The 16,527-nt window shown below is 35.7% G+C and overlaps 1 protein-coding gene and 1 long non-coding RNA gene across 2 annotated transcripts in view; one reads left to right on the top strand and one right to left on the bottom strand.

The window, feature by feature from the left end:
- The window catches only part of adamts7 (a disintegrin-like and metallopeptidase (reprolysin type) with thrombospondin type 1 motif, 7), a 106,261-nt gene that overhangs the window by 18,595 nt on the left and 71,139 nt on the right, over positions 1-16,527 (top strand). The window contains exons 4-7 of the mRNA XM_028475183.1: positions 1,778-1,977; positions 9,447-9,530; positions 12,358-12,482; positions 14,531-14,680. Coding sequence (XP_028330984.1) covers positions 1,778-1,977; positions 9,447-9,530; positions 12,358-12,482; positions 14,531-14,680 — 559 coding nt within the window. The remainder of the gene's footprint in view (positions 1-1,777; positions 1,978-9,446; positions 9,531-12,357; positions 12,483-14,530; positions 14,681-16,527) is intronic.
- LOC114480787 (uncharacterized) overlaps positions 1-16,527 on the bottom strand; it is a 46,627-nt gene that overhangs the window by 3,604 nt on the left and 26,496 nt on the right. The window lies entirely within an intron of this gene.

The following is a 16,527-nucleotide window of genomic DNA, read 5'->3' as shown; positions in this document are numbered from 1 at the left end:
ATATTTTCACAACGTGTTTACAACCTAATGCGCACCTTGGATGTACATGCTACACGCACACAGAGCCATTTAGAGCAGAAGTGACAAACTCCAGTCCTGAAGGGCCGGATTCCTGAGACTTTTGTCCCTGCTCCAACACACCTGTATCGAATGAATGGCTCGTTATCATGATTCTGCAGAGCTTGATGACATCACATTGGTTTCAACCAGGTGTGTTAGAGCAGGGAGACATCTAAAAGTCTCAGAAATCTGTCGCTCGAGGACTGGAGTTTGCCACCCCTGGTTTAGAGGCAAGGCAAGGCAAATTTATTTGTATAGCGCATTTCATACACAAGGCAACTCAATGTGCTTTACATGATAAAACATTCAACTGTTTAAATCAACAAGAACATTTAAAATCATCAGTAAAATCAATTAAAATCATCAACAAACACATTACATCAACAAAATGACCAAAAGAGAGAGAGTTGTGACAAGGAAAGTTTGAAAAAGACTCAAATAGTTCCCGGAAGTTATTGCCGAGCAATGCCAGCTGATGTGCTCAAAGCGAACAGTGAAAAATGCACATTTCTCTGCAAACACAGCATTTTAAATGCTGATATTTTCACCACGTCTTTATAACCTAATGCGTACCTTGGATGTACAGGACATGTTTGTGTGTAATTAATTTTCCTCCTGGGTTTTTTTGAGTTTTTCCTTGCGGGAGGGTCTAAAGAGAGGTGATGACATTTATTATCCATTTGCTTTTTGACCTTAAGAGTTGACCCATATGAGTTATTTTAAATGAATCCTCAGGCCAATATACAGCGCTTGACAGTATCAATGCTCCGAGAGAGGCTTCCCTCTTGAAATACCGCCCATGTAAGTTTGGAGGAGACGGGCTGTCTTTCACCAGGTCATGAGACCTGGAGAATGCCTGGAGATCACTTCATGGCAGTCACGTGACCACAGGCTTGGATATACTAATTGAGCTAATTAAGGCTTTTGCTAGTATTTTATATCCAGCCACGGCACGAGCCCAGCCCCGCTACGCACCCCAGCTCGACTGACCCAGACTGTCTGCATACACCATCAAAAGACAAGGGAGGCTGGCCCGACTGACTGTTGATTTTTGCAACAGTGGTATCCCATAGAATTACACCAGGAAAATCATACACGCTATTTTACTTTGCACCCACAAATATACCCCTTTATAACACTACAGAGTACTGAGTATGTACACCTCTTTGTACATCCAACCTTCAAACACATACTCATTCGTCCATAAGTGACAACTCTACTTAAGCTCCCACTATATGAATACATACTTCTGACGGGCACTGTACTAATAATGATAATGCGATTTAACTCTGTAGGTGTCATCAATTAACTCAATACAACTTTATTTATCACAAAGGGGCAATTCAAGGGTATAACAGCAGCATAGACGAAGAAAAAAAACATGATAGAACAGAGCATCAAACAATAAGACTAAAAAAGTGTTTGAAAATGTCAGTAAAGTGCTCATTGCTTTGTGCTTTTAAAGTGAGCTATCAGCACTGCGGTGAAGCCAAGTAGTCCATGCTGGTGCCTCTTACATTTATCATCATTATGAAAAATGGTAACAAAGGCACCTTAAGCCTGATAGCTTTGTGTGCTACAACTACAACAAGGAGTCGTGGTAGTCCATTGAGCAAATAATTATATTCATTCAAGTAGAGGCTGTCATTTCTAGATATGAATAAGACTAACTATTCCTTTGTGTGAATAAAAAACTATTTTCTCTCTGCATTCTCAGATACTCTTCACAGGTTGGAAAACATCGAAAGACAACGGGAACGTTGGGAGAGCCGTCAGCAGAAAAGACGGAGGAGAATTCGCCAGCGCTCGATCAGCAAAGAGAAGTGGGTGGAAACTCTGGTGGTAGCCGACCCAAAAATGGTGGATCATCACGGCGGCAAAGCAGTGGAGAGCTACGTGCTGGCAGTCATGAACATTGTAAGTGTTTGCCATTACGAGTAACAGTGATGCAACTTGTGCAAGCACTGGGAATAAATTAATTTGTTAAATGTTGGGTTGTATGTTGATTTATCAAATCAATCTTTATTGTTTTTTAGGCCAGTGGTTCTCAGTACCCCCTTTGTCCGACTACAACATTTTGCTTAGAAAATTATTTAAAAACATTCATATATCATAATGACTGAATCAATGACTGATAACACACATTAAAAAAAATAATCAAATTTTGTAAATAAGTGGAAAGAAACAGTATTTAGTGAATTGTTTCCCAACCTTTTTTGGATCGTGACCCCATTTTGATATGAAAAATTTCTGGTGACCCCAAATCATTTTTTTTTTTAGAATTTGTTTTTGATCATGTTTAAGCGATATATATATATATATATATATATATATATTACTGCATTTTCGTTTAACTAGATTTGCAAAGTGAAAGTATAGAAATACAGTTGTTTAAGATTGTGTGTTGTTTTAATTTATCAAAAAAATTAATAATTAAATAATTTCAAAAATTCGAGGTTGAAAAACACTGATTTAGTAGTTTCTGAATAGATTTATTTCTATAGTTTTTATTATTTCCCGCCATGTCACACCTGGAGTGGGACCAAGGCTGACACTTAATTTCTCTCTCTCTCTCTCTCTCAAGTACCCCCTGTGGTGTCATTGCGTACCCCCATTTGAGAAACACTGCTTTAGGCAGTACATTTGACAGTAGTGCATAATGAAAGAATGTTTCTCCAGAGACCAATTAAAATAATTAGGTGGAGAAGTCCCCCACTTATGCAACTACTCAACTATCTACCCTCTTGCCCACACACATGCAGGTCTTTTATTTATTTTTTACAAATTTGCAGTTGGTGCGTATCCTGTGATGCAAACTTCACAACAGTGAAAGTATCAAGTCAATCCATATTTTATGCTGTTCTTGACTTGAAAATAACTTTTCTTTAGTGGTTTTGTTTATTAGACTACACTCACTTGAATGACCAAGGCCGTCTTCCTCATTTGCAGTAGGGTTACAACTACTGTATACCCTTGTGACCTTTGCTGTGAGTCTTACGTGTAGTAATGTTGAGAGCCATGCATCCAGTGGTAAGAGTAGGACAGTGATACCATCTTACTTGAAGGCTAGGAATTCTTCCACCACAGGTTAGCAAATCTAGTTTCTAGCTTTCTGGAAGCTACTAAGTAGTCAGTTGTGGTGGCTTGTAAGGATGCTTTATGTTACACAGCAAGGAAGATGTCTCTTAATGCATCTTGGTGTTTTAAGTGCCTACCCAAGGGTGAATTGATATTTTGATTATTTGTTTTAATTATAGTATTATTACGAATTATTTATTTTTCAATTTCCGATACCTATAAGTTTGAAAGTGTCAGCATTTTGTACTTTTAATAGCCCAAATTCCTAAACATTGCCTACATTTCCTAACCGCTGTAAGGCAGGAGGAGGCCACACCCCTTCTCAAAAGGACATTGCTGCTCTGCCTCTGTTCCCATAGTGTGTTTTTATGTGTTTGCGCATGCGCAGTCAGTTCCCCAAGATGAAAACCATTCACGTTTACCATCTAAGTAACTGCGCTATGCTAAATGCTATACATAAGTTCACAGTGCATTAGTGAATTGATATCACGTGACCACTGCTGCTACGTTCTCTTGCTAGTGGGCGGGATAACACCATACCTGTCAAGTATATATACACCCCTCTTTCCCGCCATCTTCCCGTATTAGTGTTTTCCCGTAATTATGTAAAATGTAATAATTATTAAAAGATGCCTTACTAAACTGAATGTCGTCACTAGCCTTGCGAGAACTGCCATCTGAAGTGACCTGAGTGGCAGTTCTCGCGAGATTGGTGCTGACAGCAGCAACAAAGCCGGAAACAACTCAGAACAGAGATGATGAATGAAGACGTTCCAGCGAAAGAAAAAAAAAAAAAGAACTGCAACAAATGTGTCTAATAAGTCCTTAGTGAATACCAGAGAACCACATGAGTGAGCATGAGAAACTATCAGAAAATATATAATAAAAATAAAATGTTAATGTCTAACTTAAAGACAAGCAATGTGAAATTAACAATAAATATGCAACATGTTCACTTACATGTTCACACTATATTAAATAAACATATGTGCTTCATATACACATTTATGTTTTTATTTAGACTGTTTTATAATTTAGGAATTAGGGCTGGGCGATATATCGAGATTCAAGATGTATCAAGTTTTCTATTTTGGCGATATAGAAAACTAATATTTCAAATATCATATGAAACAAAATACTAGTTTTAGGAGTCACTGCTTTTACTTCTCAGAACAACATGTAAAGCTCAGTTAGATTAATTTCTGAGTGCACATATTGTGCAGCTGTTTGTTAATAAATGTTCCTGTGTGGCATTTTGCATCAGCAAATTTAACCCAGAATTGTCTTTCTAGTCAGACTTTATTTGAAATAAAATTATCTAGATTTATATCATATATCACCATTTTGAGAAAATATATTGAGATATGAGTTTTGGTCCATATTGCCCAGCTCTAGTAGGAATGTTCACAGCATTGTAATGTTAATAAAGGTCGACCTACCAGATTCTAATCACATAATTGTATTTAGTAAGTGGTCGACAAGTGGGTATTTTAGATTTCTTGTACACCTGTCTTAAAATATAAAGGATACTGGAGCTTGGTTGGGCGGGTGGGACGGCTCGTAGTGGGCGCCAGAAAATTTCCCTTATTTTCAAATCCAAAACTTGACAGGTATGAATAACACTACAGTCAGGATGACAGATAGATAGCTAGAGACGATAAAGAAACGGTTTATTGAGGAAAAACGACAGCTTTTAAAAGATGGGAGACCAACACCTGAGCTACCAGACCTTCAGCAAAGGTAAGGTCAGAAAATTGTTCATATTTTCTACAGTGAATGAAGGATTGGATTTGTGGATGCGCCTCACTGAGGCTGTTCCGAGTTGTTGTTGTCATTTTCTCTGTGTTTCCAACACAAACAACGGATGTGCTGCTGTGGTATCTGGAAAAGACAGCATTACAAAACTGTGTCTCCCATTTGGTTGGACAGCTTTTCTTTTGACTATGATCTTACTGTGCTGCTCCCATTGCGGGTCCATTACAGAAACAGGACAGCACCGTAGGAGCAATTACTGCTGTCTGTCACTGCAAGACTCAGCTGTGGCGTCAGATGGAATTCTCAAACAGAGCAATAGCATCTCTGCAGAGCTCATTTGACAGGGGAATGTCCCCAATGTCTTTGATGAAGCAGTTCTTTGGCTTCGCTTCATGAAAAGCATTTCTGACCAAAATGTAAATGAAAAGTAATTGGAAGGTCTAGATTTTTCAGTGAAGTTTAGTAAACACACCCAGTGAAGAGATGTTTTTTTTAAATTCAACGACTGCACAAAATCAGAATTGACAGAAAATGACCTTTGTGGATAAAGTGACCAAGTAGACTGATTAATAATATAAATACTGAAAATAAAATCCAAAATACTCAACACTAGATTAAAGGTATAGTCTACAATGTTGGAGTGCTAGCAAGATTTGAAAGTCGCAGCTCCTCTAAACTCCACCCCTTCTCCCGCTCTCGTCAGTGCCAGAGCCGTATAGAGAGAGAGTTGCGACAACTCAGTTCACTCCAATGGTTTGGTTTTTTTTTTACAGCAATGGCGGCTCATGGAGGCTCACATTTCGTCCCGGAAGTGAGCAGTTTACTATTGTAGCCAATGGAGCTAGAGCGGATTAGACGGTTTATGATGCACTTTTCAACGGTGAGACGTTATTTCTATTATCAGCATATCTAATGTGTGCATTAAAGCATGCTAGTGAATTATTTCCTGCTAAACTAGTAAATTTCATTCTTTTATTTTTTAATACTATTATCATATTTTTTTCATTGTGTGATACACTGCTGTTGTGTTCATGTTCAAAATATTAAGGGATCATTAGCAGATACACAGCTATTACTTCACACAGTTTTATCTACCCACATAGGCTACATATCTTCTTTTTTCAAACAATAAGCTTTTCAGTTGTGTTATTTGTGGAAAAAGTGCAAATGAAGTGTTTGAATATGATTGCCTCACAGATTTTTTTATTGTTATAATCCTGATTTTTTTATTTAATTTTTTTTTAGATTGCTCCTGCTGACTTTGGCTAATCATTTCTTTCTGCTCTCTGGTTTGGTTGGGAAGCCACACATTTTCACTTTTGTTTTGGAGCGATTGGAGCATCCCCATACAGCACAGTCAATCACGGTGGAGACTACATGCAAGGACACCATGTATGAAAGGCACAGACAAACTGCATGACAAGTTATTGTTTCTGATTTTGTTAGACGTTTATTTAATGAATTTATTTCGGTACATAAGTGCATAGTAAAAATCGAATGTCTATTTTTATATATGTATGAACACAATAAATATGTTTTCAATGTGTCCTGTCTGGATGTGGTGTTTATTAATGACACCTTTTTTAAAGAAAATTCTAAGCAATACATACTGTATACAATACATATTAACATTTTTTAACCAAATTAATGTTGGTCTTATCTACGTAAAAAAAAACAGGTAAGCTAGCCATTTACACTAATCATTAATACAAATTTACGTTAGGAAAAAAAACTGTTTATGGAACTACATAATCATATTGTATATACACATACATATGATGGTGTACTGTAAAAATATTGTAAATCAATGCAGTTATTGACAACAAATTACCGAAAATCCCAGTTATGTCACGAGGAATCAATGGATTTGAATGGCCCGCCACTAACTTCAAGGACAAAATTCAGTCTTACATGAATCACGTGACGGTCAAGCATTTTGGACTTTCGTCGTCGCAACTCAAGCCACACCCCCACAAAGCTTTACACATTTAGGGAGGCGAGCCGTTTCCTTGTTGCCATGTTACGCTGAAGGGGCATTTTGCCAGCATTTTCTCTGCCTTTCAACCCTCATGTTTTTCTTCTTCTCTTACTTTCTGCATTTCAGTATTCTGGGAGCTCTGCTGACTAGTCTTTTATTTAATACTCTTTTATTGCTAAACACTTCTCAGTCCCTGTTCCTTCACTCTTCTAGCAAGCCGTTTTACGTTCATCATCTCGATGGCCAAGTTAGTTAAGTTTGGGGTAAAAAAAACAGGCATTTCTTTCCTAAAATGCTGTAATTTCTGGCTCCGTCTGCCAGTATTGGACATCCTCCCCCAGGACAGACTATCAGAAAAGGGGATCCACCGACAGAAAAGGATGCAGATCTACTGACCAAGTGAGCAAGGATACAAGGAGGAAGCAGCCATTATTCCCAACATCCTCTTCTGCTTTATGTTCTGATCTTTGAACTACTGAGCCTCAAACATTCAGAGAAACAATTACATAGTCAGCAAAAACAAAGCAATGTGTTGTCTTCCACAGCCACCATTTACTCCAATTTCTATTACAGGACATTGTCTTCAAGATGTCGACCTAAGAATAGGATCATAACTTGTATCGTGTACACACAATGGTATGATTTTCCTCTTCATATAAATAGCTCTGACTTCCTTTTAGAGTGATCTCATCTGAAGCTGTTAAATGTTATCACAGACTATACAGACTGTTCTGGAAGTTATTACCAGTAAACCAAACCAATTTACTAATTTTAAATCAAACACCTAAAGAGTAAAAAAAGGATGGAAGATCATTTAAGACTTTTTGGATTTTTTTTTAAATTCATGTAAAGTAGGCAATTTAGCAAACTTGTTCCAAATACAATTAACTTAAAAAAAACATGTTGACATGCAAAACTACAAATTTTTTTATTCATAGATAGTCTTTTTACTTGCTTAACTCAAAATGAAAAACAACTTTAACACGACATTAAAATTGTTGTTTAGTTTTTGTTTGTTTTTATATTTAATTTTTAATAATTTTATTTATTCATAATTCTTTTCTCATTAATGTCTGTCCCACGTTTGCATTATTTACCTATGTTGGTATTTATTTTGTTCTACAGCGTGTTTGTCAATTTTTGCAACAATTACTTTGCATTAACAATCACAGAAAAAGTGACAAATCCATGAAAGTACAATGATTTAATTACCTCATCTGTTCCTGTTTCTAATTTGATTCTTGAGGTCAATCATAATGTTAAAAAACTTCACTTCACAACAGACAAAGTTACATTTTCTTTCACACTAAGTCACTCATGCTGACTTGATCTCAAAGTGAATACCAAGTGGCCTCTAACTAACAATTATGTGTAGGTGGTAGAGTTTCTGACCCAGACGCCCAGCACACAGATTTTTGATCCAAATGGACAACTACTGACTTCACAAGCTATTTTTTGTCAACTTTAAATGAATTATTTACAGGATTTGGCTTTTAGTTCTCGTGCAAAGCCACCATCCTGAATAATGGCTGCAGTCTCAAATCAAAAGTGAGAGTTCCTTTCAACACGAGCCTCCATTTTGTTGCCCTCGCTTCTTTTTTTCATGCCTAGCCTTACTCTTTTTAGTTTCCTGACAGTCTAACAAATGCTACTATGGGGCTTTTATATGGCTCTTTATTTGAGTTGTCACACTGCATTGAATGTACACAGTTGGAAAACGTTTTAAAAAATGTGTCCTTTTATAAACCCATGATGTGACATTCACTTTCTTACTTTCAAATCAGGTGGTGTTCCAAAGCTTTACTTTTTCATCCCTCAACTGCAAAATAAGTTTAGCACTTGTTTGGTTCAAATAACATTTTAGAAATTATTTGCTTTAAATGTAAAGGGGGTTTAAAATAAGTTTTGCCTTTTTTCATTATTGTTTGCCACATTTTGCCAATTTAAAGCTGACATCCAGAGTTTCTGCAAAATCTATGTTCATGTATGATTCTTTTAATATGCGATAGTCTTTTACTATGGTCTACTGCCGTTGGTCATTCATATACATTCATTTATATAAGTCCCGCCTTCATCCTACAGACCCCTGTGCAAATGTAAAAAAGCGCAGCGATCACCCAGCCAATAGGCTTCAACTTCCTGTTTTTGAGACTGTCAGTCAAAGTGAATGCAGAACTGTGCACGGAAACAAGGCAGCACGTCACAACAGCAAACAGATAAATAGGATTTTGGCTCTAACCTCAGAAATGTCCATCGCCAAAAGAATAGCATTGACCTTTAGACCTTTATCAATGCGACCTTGTTATGTTCCGCGATGCACATGCAGAAAAGTAGAGGCGTGGCTTCTGGTATAATGGCAAAGTCAAGGGGAGGAAGTGATGTGGTTTAGAGCAGGACATTGAGACGTTTCTCAGAAACTCCAGATATCAGCTTTAAGCTACACTTTGCCATTACATACCACCTGATTTGAGAAATACTGATATAAACTATGCCTGTTCTGATTATAGAAATGGAAGAATAGGTATGTGTAGCATTGACTCACACTAATGCAGTTTGGGATGGATTTGTTTTTCAGGTGGCAGGACTTTTCAGAGACGCCAGCATTGGAAACGCGATCAACGTTGTCATCGTTCGGCTCATTTTACTGGAGGAGGATGAGGTAAAACATTTTGGTGTGTACTGGGATTGATTGTACCTTTCAGATAATAGTGGAATAGTAACAATCAGTCGTCCAATAGTTATTCAGAGGAAAGGCCATTTGAAGTAGTTTGAGAGCAATTATTAGAGTAACACCTGAAAAAGGCCTGTGTATTGTTGTTGCTGTTGTTGATGGATTAAATTAGTAATACCGGGAAAATTCAAAAGCACCATTAATTAAATTTTAATTATATTTACCATGGATAAATACCATGGATTTTGTACGGATAAAAATGTTCTATTTATCTTTTTGCAGATTTGGCATTGTAGCACCTGAAACGCTCTCACAGTTTCACCTTATTATGTGTTTTTAACTGTTTATGAACGCCGACACTTTGCTTTGAGAAAAACTATGCAGCACAATAAACAATTTATAATGTGGTGACTACACAACTGCATATTGATGAATAAAAGTTATCGGCCATAACGTGTTTGGATTAACCAAGTAAAGATGGAACCTGCTGTAGAAAGTAAATCCATCCAGTTTCTATGCTTTTTGACAGAGGTGTAAATAATACTGATATATTCTACTCAGGTTTAAGTACTGTTACTTTTGTTACATCTGTATAGAATAAAGGTTTGTCAGACTGTACAATTATTTTTTTAATAATGTAACACCAATAAATTGAATTCAAAATAAAACAATTCTCAGGTTTTAAGTCACGTGTCAAACTCAAGGTCCGGGGGTCAAAATCCTGCCATTTAGACCATCAAATTTGGCCCGAAAGAGAAAGTTAAAAAGATGTAAAAAAACAAAAACAAAAAACAAACATGAATTATTGTCCAAATTACCAAATAATTCAGTCGTAGATAAATCTGCTCCGATATCTAATTAAACAAATTCAATGAAACTTCACATAATGTCATTTTAATTTTCAAATTGTTCAAAGTTCTCAATTTTCCTGAAATTTTATTACATGATTTCTATAAATTAATAGAAAATCCTGCAGGGACTGATATTGGTCACTTATTGCTTACATATTGTTGGCGCCTCACATACTTTATGTATCATTCATACATACAGTACATTGGGACATTAATGATGAAATTGCTCATTTTTCCTGAACTAAAATGAGTTTGACACCCCTGCTCTAAATATAACTACATTTATGAACTCTAAAATACAAAAAATTGTAATTTACTCAGAAACGCTTGTGTATTGAAATGTAATGAATTACTTTACTTCTTTTAAAGGAGCATAGGGCAGGATTTGTGAAAAATCAACATTCATTTTAAGTCTTTTAATGCTAAATGGTTGATGAAGCGCTTAAAACCAGAGAGAATGAGCTCACACACATTTCTCCCTATTGCTTTGAACAGATTGTGTGATACATTTCCCCTCGTAGTTCTGCAGACCTGACGTCAAATGACGCTGGTGCACGTTTTTGACGCGGCCCGCTACTGGATATAAATAAGAATGAGAAGAAGACGGTTTGGAAAGAAGACAAGCATGGTGGACTAAACTACTGTTTGGTTCCACAGATGTACGCAGAGGCATGTGCATAGGTCTTGCAGTAAACGGTCACAATCTACGGCGGTTAAATAAATAACCGTGTCACAGTTGGAGTACCGATCGGGCCGCATTTTCTCATCCGAGTCCAACCCAACAGTGAATACCTAATTTTTTTCTAAAAGAAATGACATATTTACATTTGTTTTAGTGGTAAGCACCAATTTTATTAACAAACATTAATGTCAACATCAGATCAGAGAAAGGGTAACAAGCGAAACTGAAACAAACAGGAGCGCAGTGCACGCAAGAGACCCATCGGATCTATTTACATAATTAAATCCACGTATCAAAGATAAGGATCATTCATGTTATTGTGCAGAAAAAGGAATGTTTCAACGGTGTATTCCTTCATAACAGTCCTCTGTTCCATTGCACCGTGGACCACTGCTCTCACTGTTATAGTTAAAGCTACATTCTTCAGGTTCTACATCAGCTGTAACAGTTGCAGCAGGAAAGGAAGAACGCTGTACGTAAACGACATTATGTGACCGAACCTGAACACCAGTTCTAAATATCTGCCGTCGGGTCCCGTCAGGGTTTGGTCGGGTATCCATCCTCTAGTTCAGTGATTCTCAACTGGTGGATTGGGACCCAAAAGTGAGTTGCGGACCTATACTGGGTGGGTCACCAACAGCTGGTCAAAAATACATAAATACTTAATGTTTCTCATGTTGGATTTGCCTTTTATTTTGAAAGAAACTTTTTTTTTTTTTGACAGGCATGCTGTGAACTGCAGGTTGCACAGGAAAATTAATAGATTTATGATTTAAAAATATTAGATATGTGTTTTCAACAGCTATTTTTCAAAAACTAAATTTGGTTGGTTGAATTCTAAAAAGAAAAGTGGGTCGCGATTAAATGACTGGAAAAATGTGGGTCCCAGGGTGAGACCAGTTGAGAACCCCTGCTCTAGTTACAGTATCAGTTGTGCTTCGTGATAAACACTTGATGTGCACCCCTGTGACGTCTGGGCTGATGGTTGTAGTTACACTAACCACCGTGGTGTCACTATAGAGTCTGATTTCTAGATCCAGGCCTATGCTCCTTTAAAACATACTTAAGTACCAGTAAAAATGACTGTTATAGAAATTAACTCAAAAAAGTACAATTACCCATAAAACCAACTCAATTACAGCAACGTGAGTACTTGTAATTCGTTACTTTCACAGGCTTAAATGACATCACTCTGTGCATGTGTTAATCGCTGCTTACTCTTAGTGTGTTGTCTGTATGTGCTCACACTATGTATCCTTTAATGAATGCTCCTAACCAACAGGATGATTTAAAGATTACACATCACGCCGACAATAGCTTAAACAGCTTCTGCAAATGGCAGAAGAAGCTCAACATGAAAGGTGACGAACACCCGCTGCATCATGATGTCGCCGTCCTGCTAACGAGGTAAATGCAACCGTCCATACCTTCCATTCCTCCATGAATTACGTGTTTGTCTCATGTTTAAAGCTGTGACACATGGCTTTTGGTGTAACGGATCAGCGTGAAGACAAGATGAAATAAGTGTCTTTGATTTGAGAGAAGATACGTTGGCTTCCTTGCTAAACCATGGCAGGTTGGTCACTTGTGGCTGATAATTAGAATATATAATATCTTGAGAAGGAGCGATGCTGCGAGATGTAAGTTTCTCACTAAACTGCCTCTTTGCCATTATGTTAAACTCATTTCAACGTTTTGTGATGGAAGTCCATCATCTATTCACTTCAGCTTTTTTTCTGCTCACTGCATCGTCCACATCTGTACATCTGCTCTGGTTTTTATTATCTGCTTGGCTGTTAAATATTGTAATGATTAGAAATGACAGATTTTTAATTGATTTGAGCATGTTCTCAACTATTAGCTTAGGGTTTAAACCACAGTGTTGGCTCCCAGCCTGTACATCTCTCCTTATGTATTGGATGCTGCAACAAAAATATATGGCAAACTTTCATGGGAACTTAAGCTTAGGAAGTTTGGCAATATTTAAAAAAATAGAAAGTTTTCATGGGAATTATTTATTGAAATTAAGCAGAAGTTGGGAGTAATCACTGCATCATATCCAAACATAAATATTCGCATCCATGCAACATAATACACTATAAAAAAAAAAACCATAACATTTCAGCAGATTTATTTGTAAGTAGAATTTATCAAGTACAGTTTCACTGAATTTGTCACAAATTTAATAAAACTCTCATGCTTGGAAAACATAATGAAAGTGATTTTTACTCTAAAATTACTGAAAGAAATCTACTTTTTCCAAAATCCTGCTCAATCTTCAAATTATTTAACAAGATTTACCCCAAAATAAATAAATATAGTCACTACCTGTCACTTATTGCACATACTTTTATATCATTTATACATGCAAATAATACAAAGTAGCACTAATATTGGAATTGTTCGATTCCCAACCTCTGGGCCCCACTTCAGATGAAACTTATCTGCATTTGGCCCCTGAACTAAAATGAGTTTGACACTGATGCTCCAGAAGGAGGGCACGGACCATGAATTAGAGCATTTTTGCTACTGTAGAAGCTTGAATCCTTTTCAGTGCTGCAAATAAATAGTCTGTAAAATGTCTTTCATTCATAAGACGAATTAATATATTTTATCTTGATGTATTAAAACACGGTATATGTTTAAATGTTACTCATCCTCATCACTAACTTCTCACCAGGGATGGCATCAAGTACAGTTTTCTATTACAAATACATTTTCAAATATCCACGTTCAATTACAATTACGGTAACCAGCATTGTGTCAAATACATTTGAATTATTATTTTCTCCCTGAAAGTCAATAAAATTGTAATTAAAATTTAGCAATTGGGAACGTAATTTTAATTGACTTTTATTCATAAAGCGTTCTGATGATTGTATGTGGTTTTGTATGTGTATACAATGTCGTTTTTGCATCTTTGCATTTTAAAGCATTAATTATAATACATTCACACTGTTGTTACTCTGTAAAATTATGTCAACCTTTTAAAAAAGAAAAATTATATTATATACTAACTCTAATCCACTAACCCCATAAAATGTAACCCTGTTCTTCTGTTAGCACCGCTTACGATAACAGATATTAACTCAGCTGTAAGATACACTAAAAAATATTATCTATTATTCAATTTGTTTCTAACCTCTTGGTTACCTTGTTATGCTTTCTAATCAATGGAAATATTGTTATTAATATTTTTAAATGGTAAAATGATGCTCAAAAGAACTCACAGACAGTGAGAAAACAGATTTTAATAACTGTTTTGCAATTTTAACAAAATTTCCTTAATTACAATTACAAAGTCAATTATCCAATTACAATTCAAATATTACTACAACAGCAACATATTTTTTTCAATTACAATTAATTGTAATTAATTATCAAACAAGTGACTACATTTATAATTGAACCAAAAACCCTGCTACTCACTATCAGCCTGTCTTTGCTATTCACAGGAAGGACATCTGCACAAACGTTAACGTGCCCTGTGAAACTCTGGGTCTGTCCCACGTGGCTGGAATGTGTCAGCCCCATCGTAGCTGCAGCATCAGTGAGGACACGGGCCTTCCACTGGCCTTCACCGTAGCACATGAGCTGGGACACAAGTAAGATTTACCACTGACCGCTGCTAAAACACCAAGACAGGTAGAAATATAATAAACAGCCTATAAAGGTTGATATACCTATTACTAATGCACACACATCAAAGTGTGCCTGTGTATATCTGCCAGTGTTGGGGTTAATTACATTTTCAATTACAGTTAAATTATGATTACAGTGATCAGCATTTATTCCCAATTACAATTAAAATACAATTTTTTTTCTCTTGTGTTAGCTTTCTGTTAGTGTCAATTATGATAACGGGTCCTAAATAAGCTGCAAAATACACTAAAAACAAATATCTATCGTCTAATTTCTTTTCAGGCTTCCTAATCAATGAAAATATACATTTCATAATTTTGAGCCTTTTTTGTGTCAGTATACTCCTAGATTTAAATGTTTTTTTAAAAGGTAAAATGTGTTAAAGCTTGGTACTGAACATATTTTTTTTTATAATTGTTACCTACATATGTGTAGAACTGTACATAGAACTGGAACATAGTTTCCCAATTTTGCGTGAAATTATAATTGACAGTTGTCATAGAATTTTCATGCAATTACAAAGTCTATTATTTAAACTTAAATACAATTTAATTTTGATTACAACAGCAACAGATTTTTTAAATTACAATTGCAATTCTAATTATGCCGTAACTGTAATTAATTATCAATTGCGTGATTACAATTACAATTGACCCCAACTCTGATATGTTATGTCCATATATGTTTAACTCGTAGTAGCTTTACAATCATTTCTATTGAATTTTCAGTACAAAATAAAGGATTTCATGTATTTTTACAACCAGTGTTATAAATAATAATGTAACACTCTAAGTAGAACAAAATACAGAGTACATCCAATTACACCTTTTGCACCTTGGACAACTTTCAATGAATGCAGCCTTTAGGTAATAATTTATTCCTCGTTTATGTGAATCAAATAAATGTCACCACATTTCTTTAGCTTCCTCTCATCAATATTAATAGTAAAGTGAACTTTTGCACCATCTCATCATTTCCAGGTCTGCCTCTGGTTTATTAAAAATAGAAAAACATAACGAGTCGAACCAATAGGTAATTACACTCCTTCTGCTCTGACATGTTGATAACATGCTCTGGAGCGGCACAAAGTTGGTTAAAAAACCACAAGTTAACATTTCACACGTAACTTAACACACACATTATATATATATATATATACATACACACACACACGTAATGAACATGTATATATGTTTAATTGGTGTAGAAGGTGTATGAATCACAGATTAATTGGTCATCAATCTTTTGTGTTAAGAAATTATTACTGGGGCAATGCATCATCATCACTAGGGTAAAACAAGCCAAACGGCAGGGTTGGGGTCAATTACAAATGTAATTCTGTAATTGATATCACAATTATAACCATTTTAATTGTAATCGCATTTAAAAAAATCTGTGGCTCTTGTAATCGTAATTAAATTGTAAACTGAGTTCAGATAATTGACTTTGTAATTGCAATTGCCATGAAAATTCTATAAAAAAGAAAAATTGTCAATTATAATTGAACACAAAACTGGGGAATCATATTTACAGTTCTATGTAGAGTTCTACACATATGTAGTGAACAATTATTAAAATATGTTTCATATCAAACTTTTCCACATTTTACCATTTAAAAAAGATTCAAATCTAGGGGTATACTGACACAAAAAAGGCTCGGACGTCCACACCAAAAATATTAAAACCTATATTTTCATTGATTAAAAAATGAGATTATGGATATTTCTTTTTAGTGTATTTTATAGCTGATTTAGGACCTGTTATCATAAGAGATGCTAACAGAAAGCTAACACAAGAGAAAGGTTTACTT

This window comes from Gouania willdenowi, chromosome 3, assembly GCF_900634775.1.
Source record: "Gouania willdenowi chromosome 3, fGouWil2.1, whole genome shotgun sequence".
NCBI lineage: Eukaryota > Metazoa > Chordata > Actinopteri > Blenniiformes > Gobiesocidae > Gouania > Gouania willdenowi.
The sequence above is the reverse complement of the archived record's forward strand: the minus strand, read 5'-3'. Positions and strand labels throughout refer to the sequence as shown.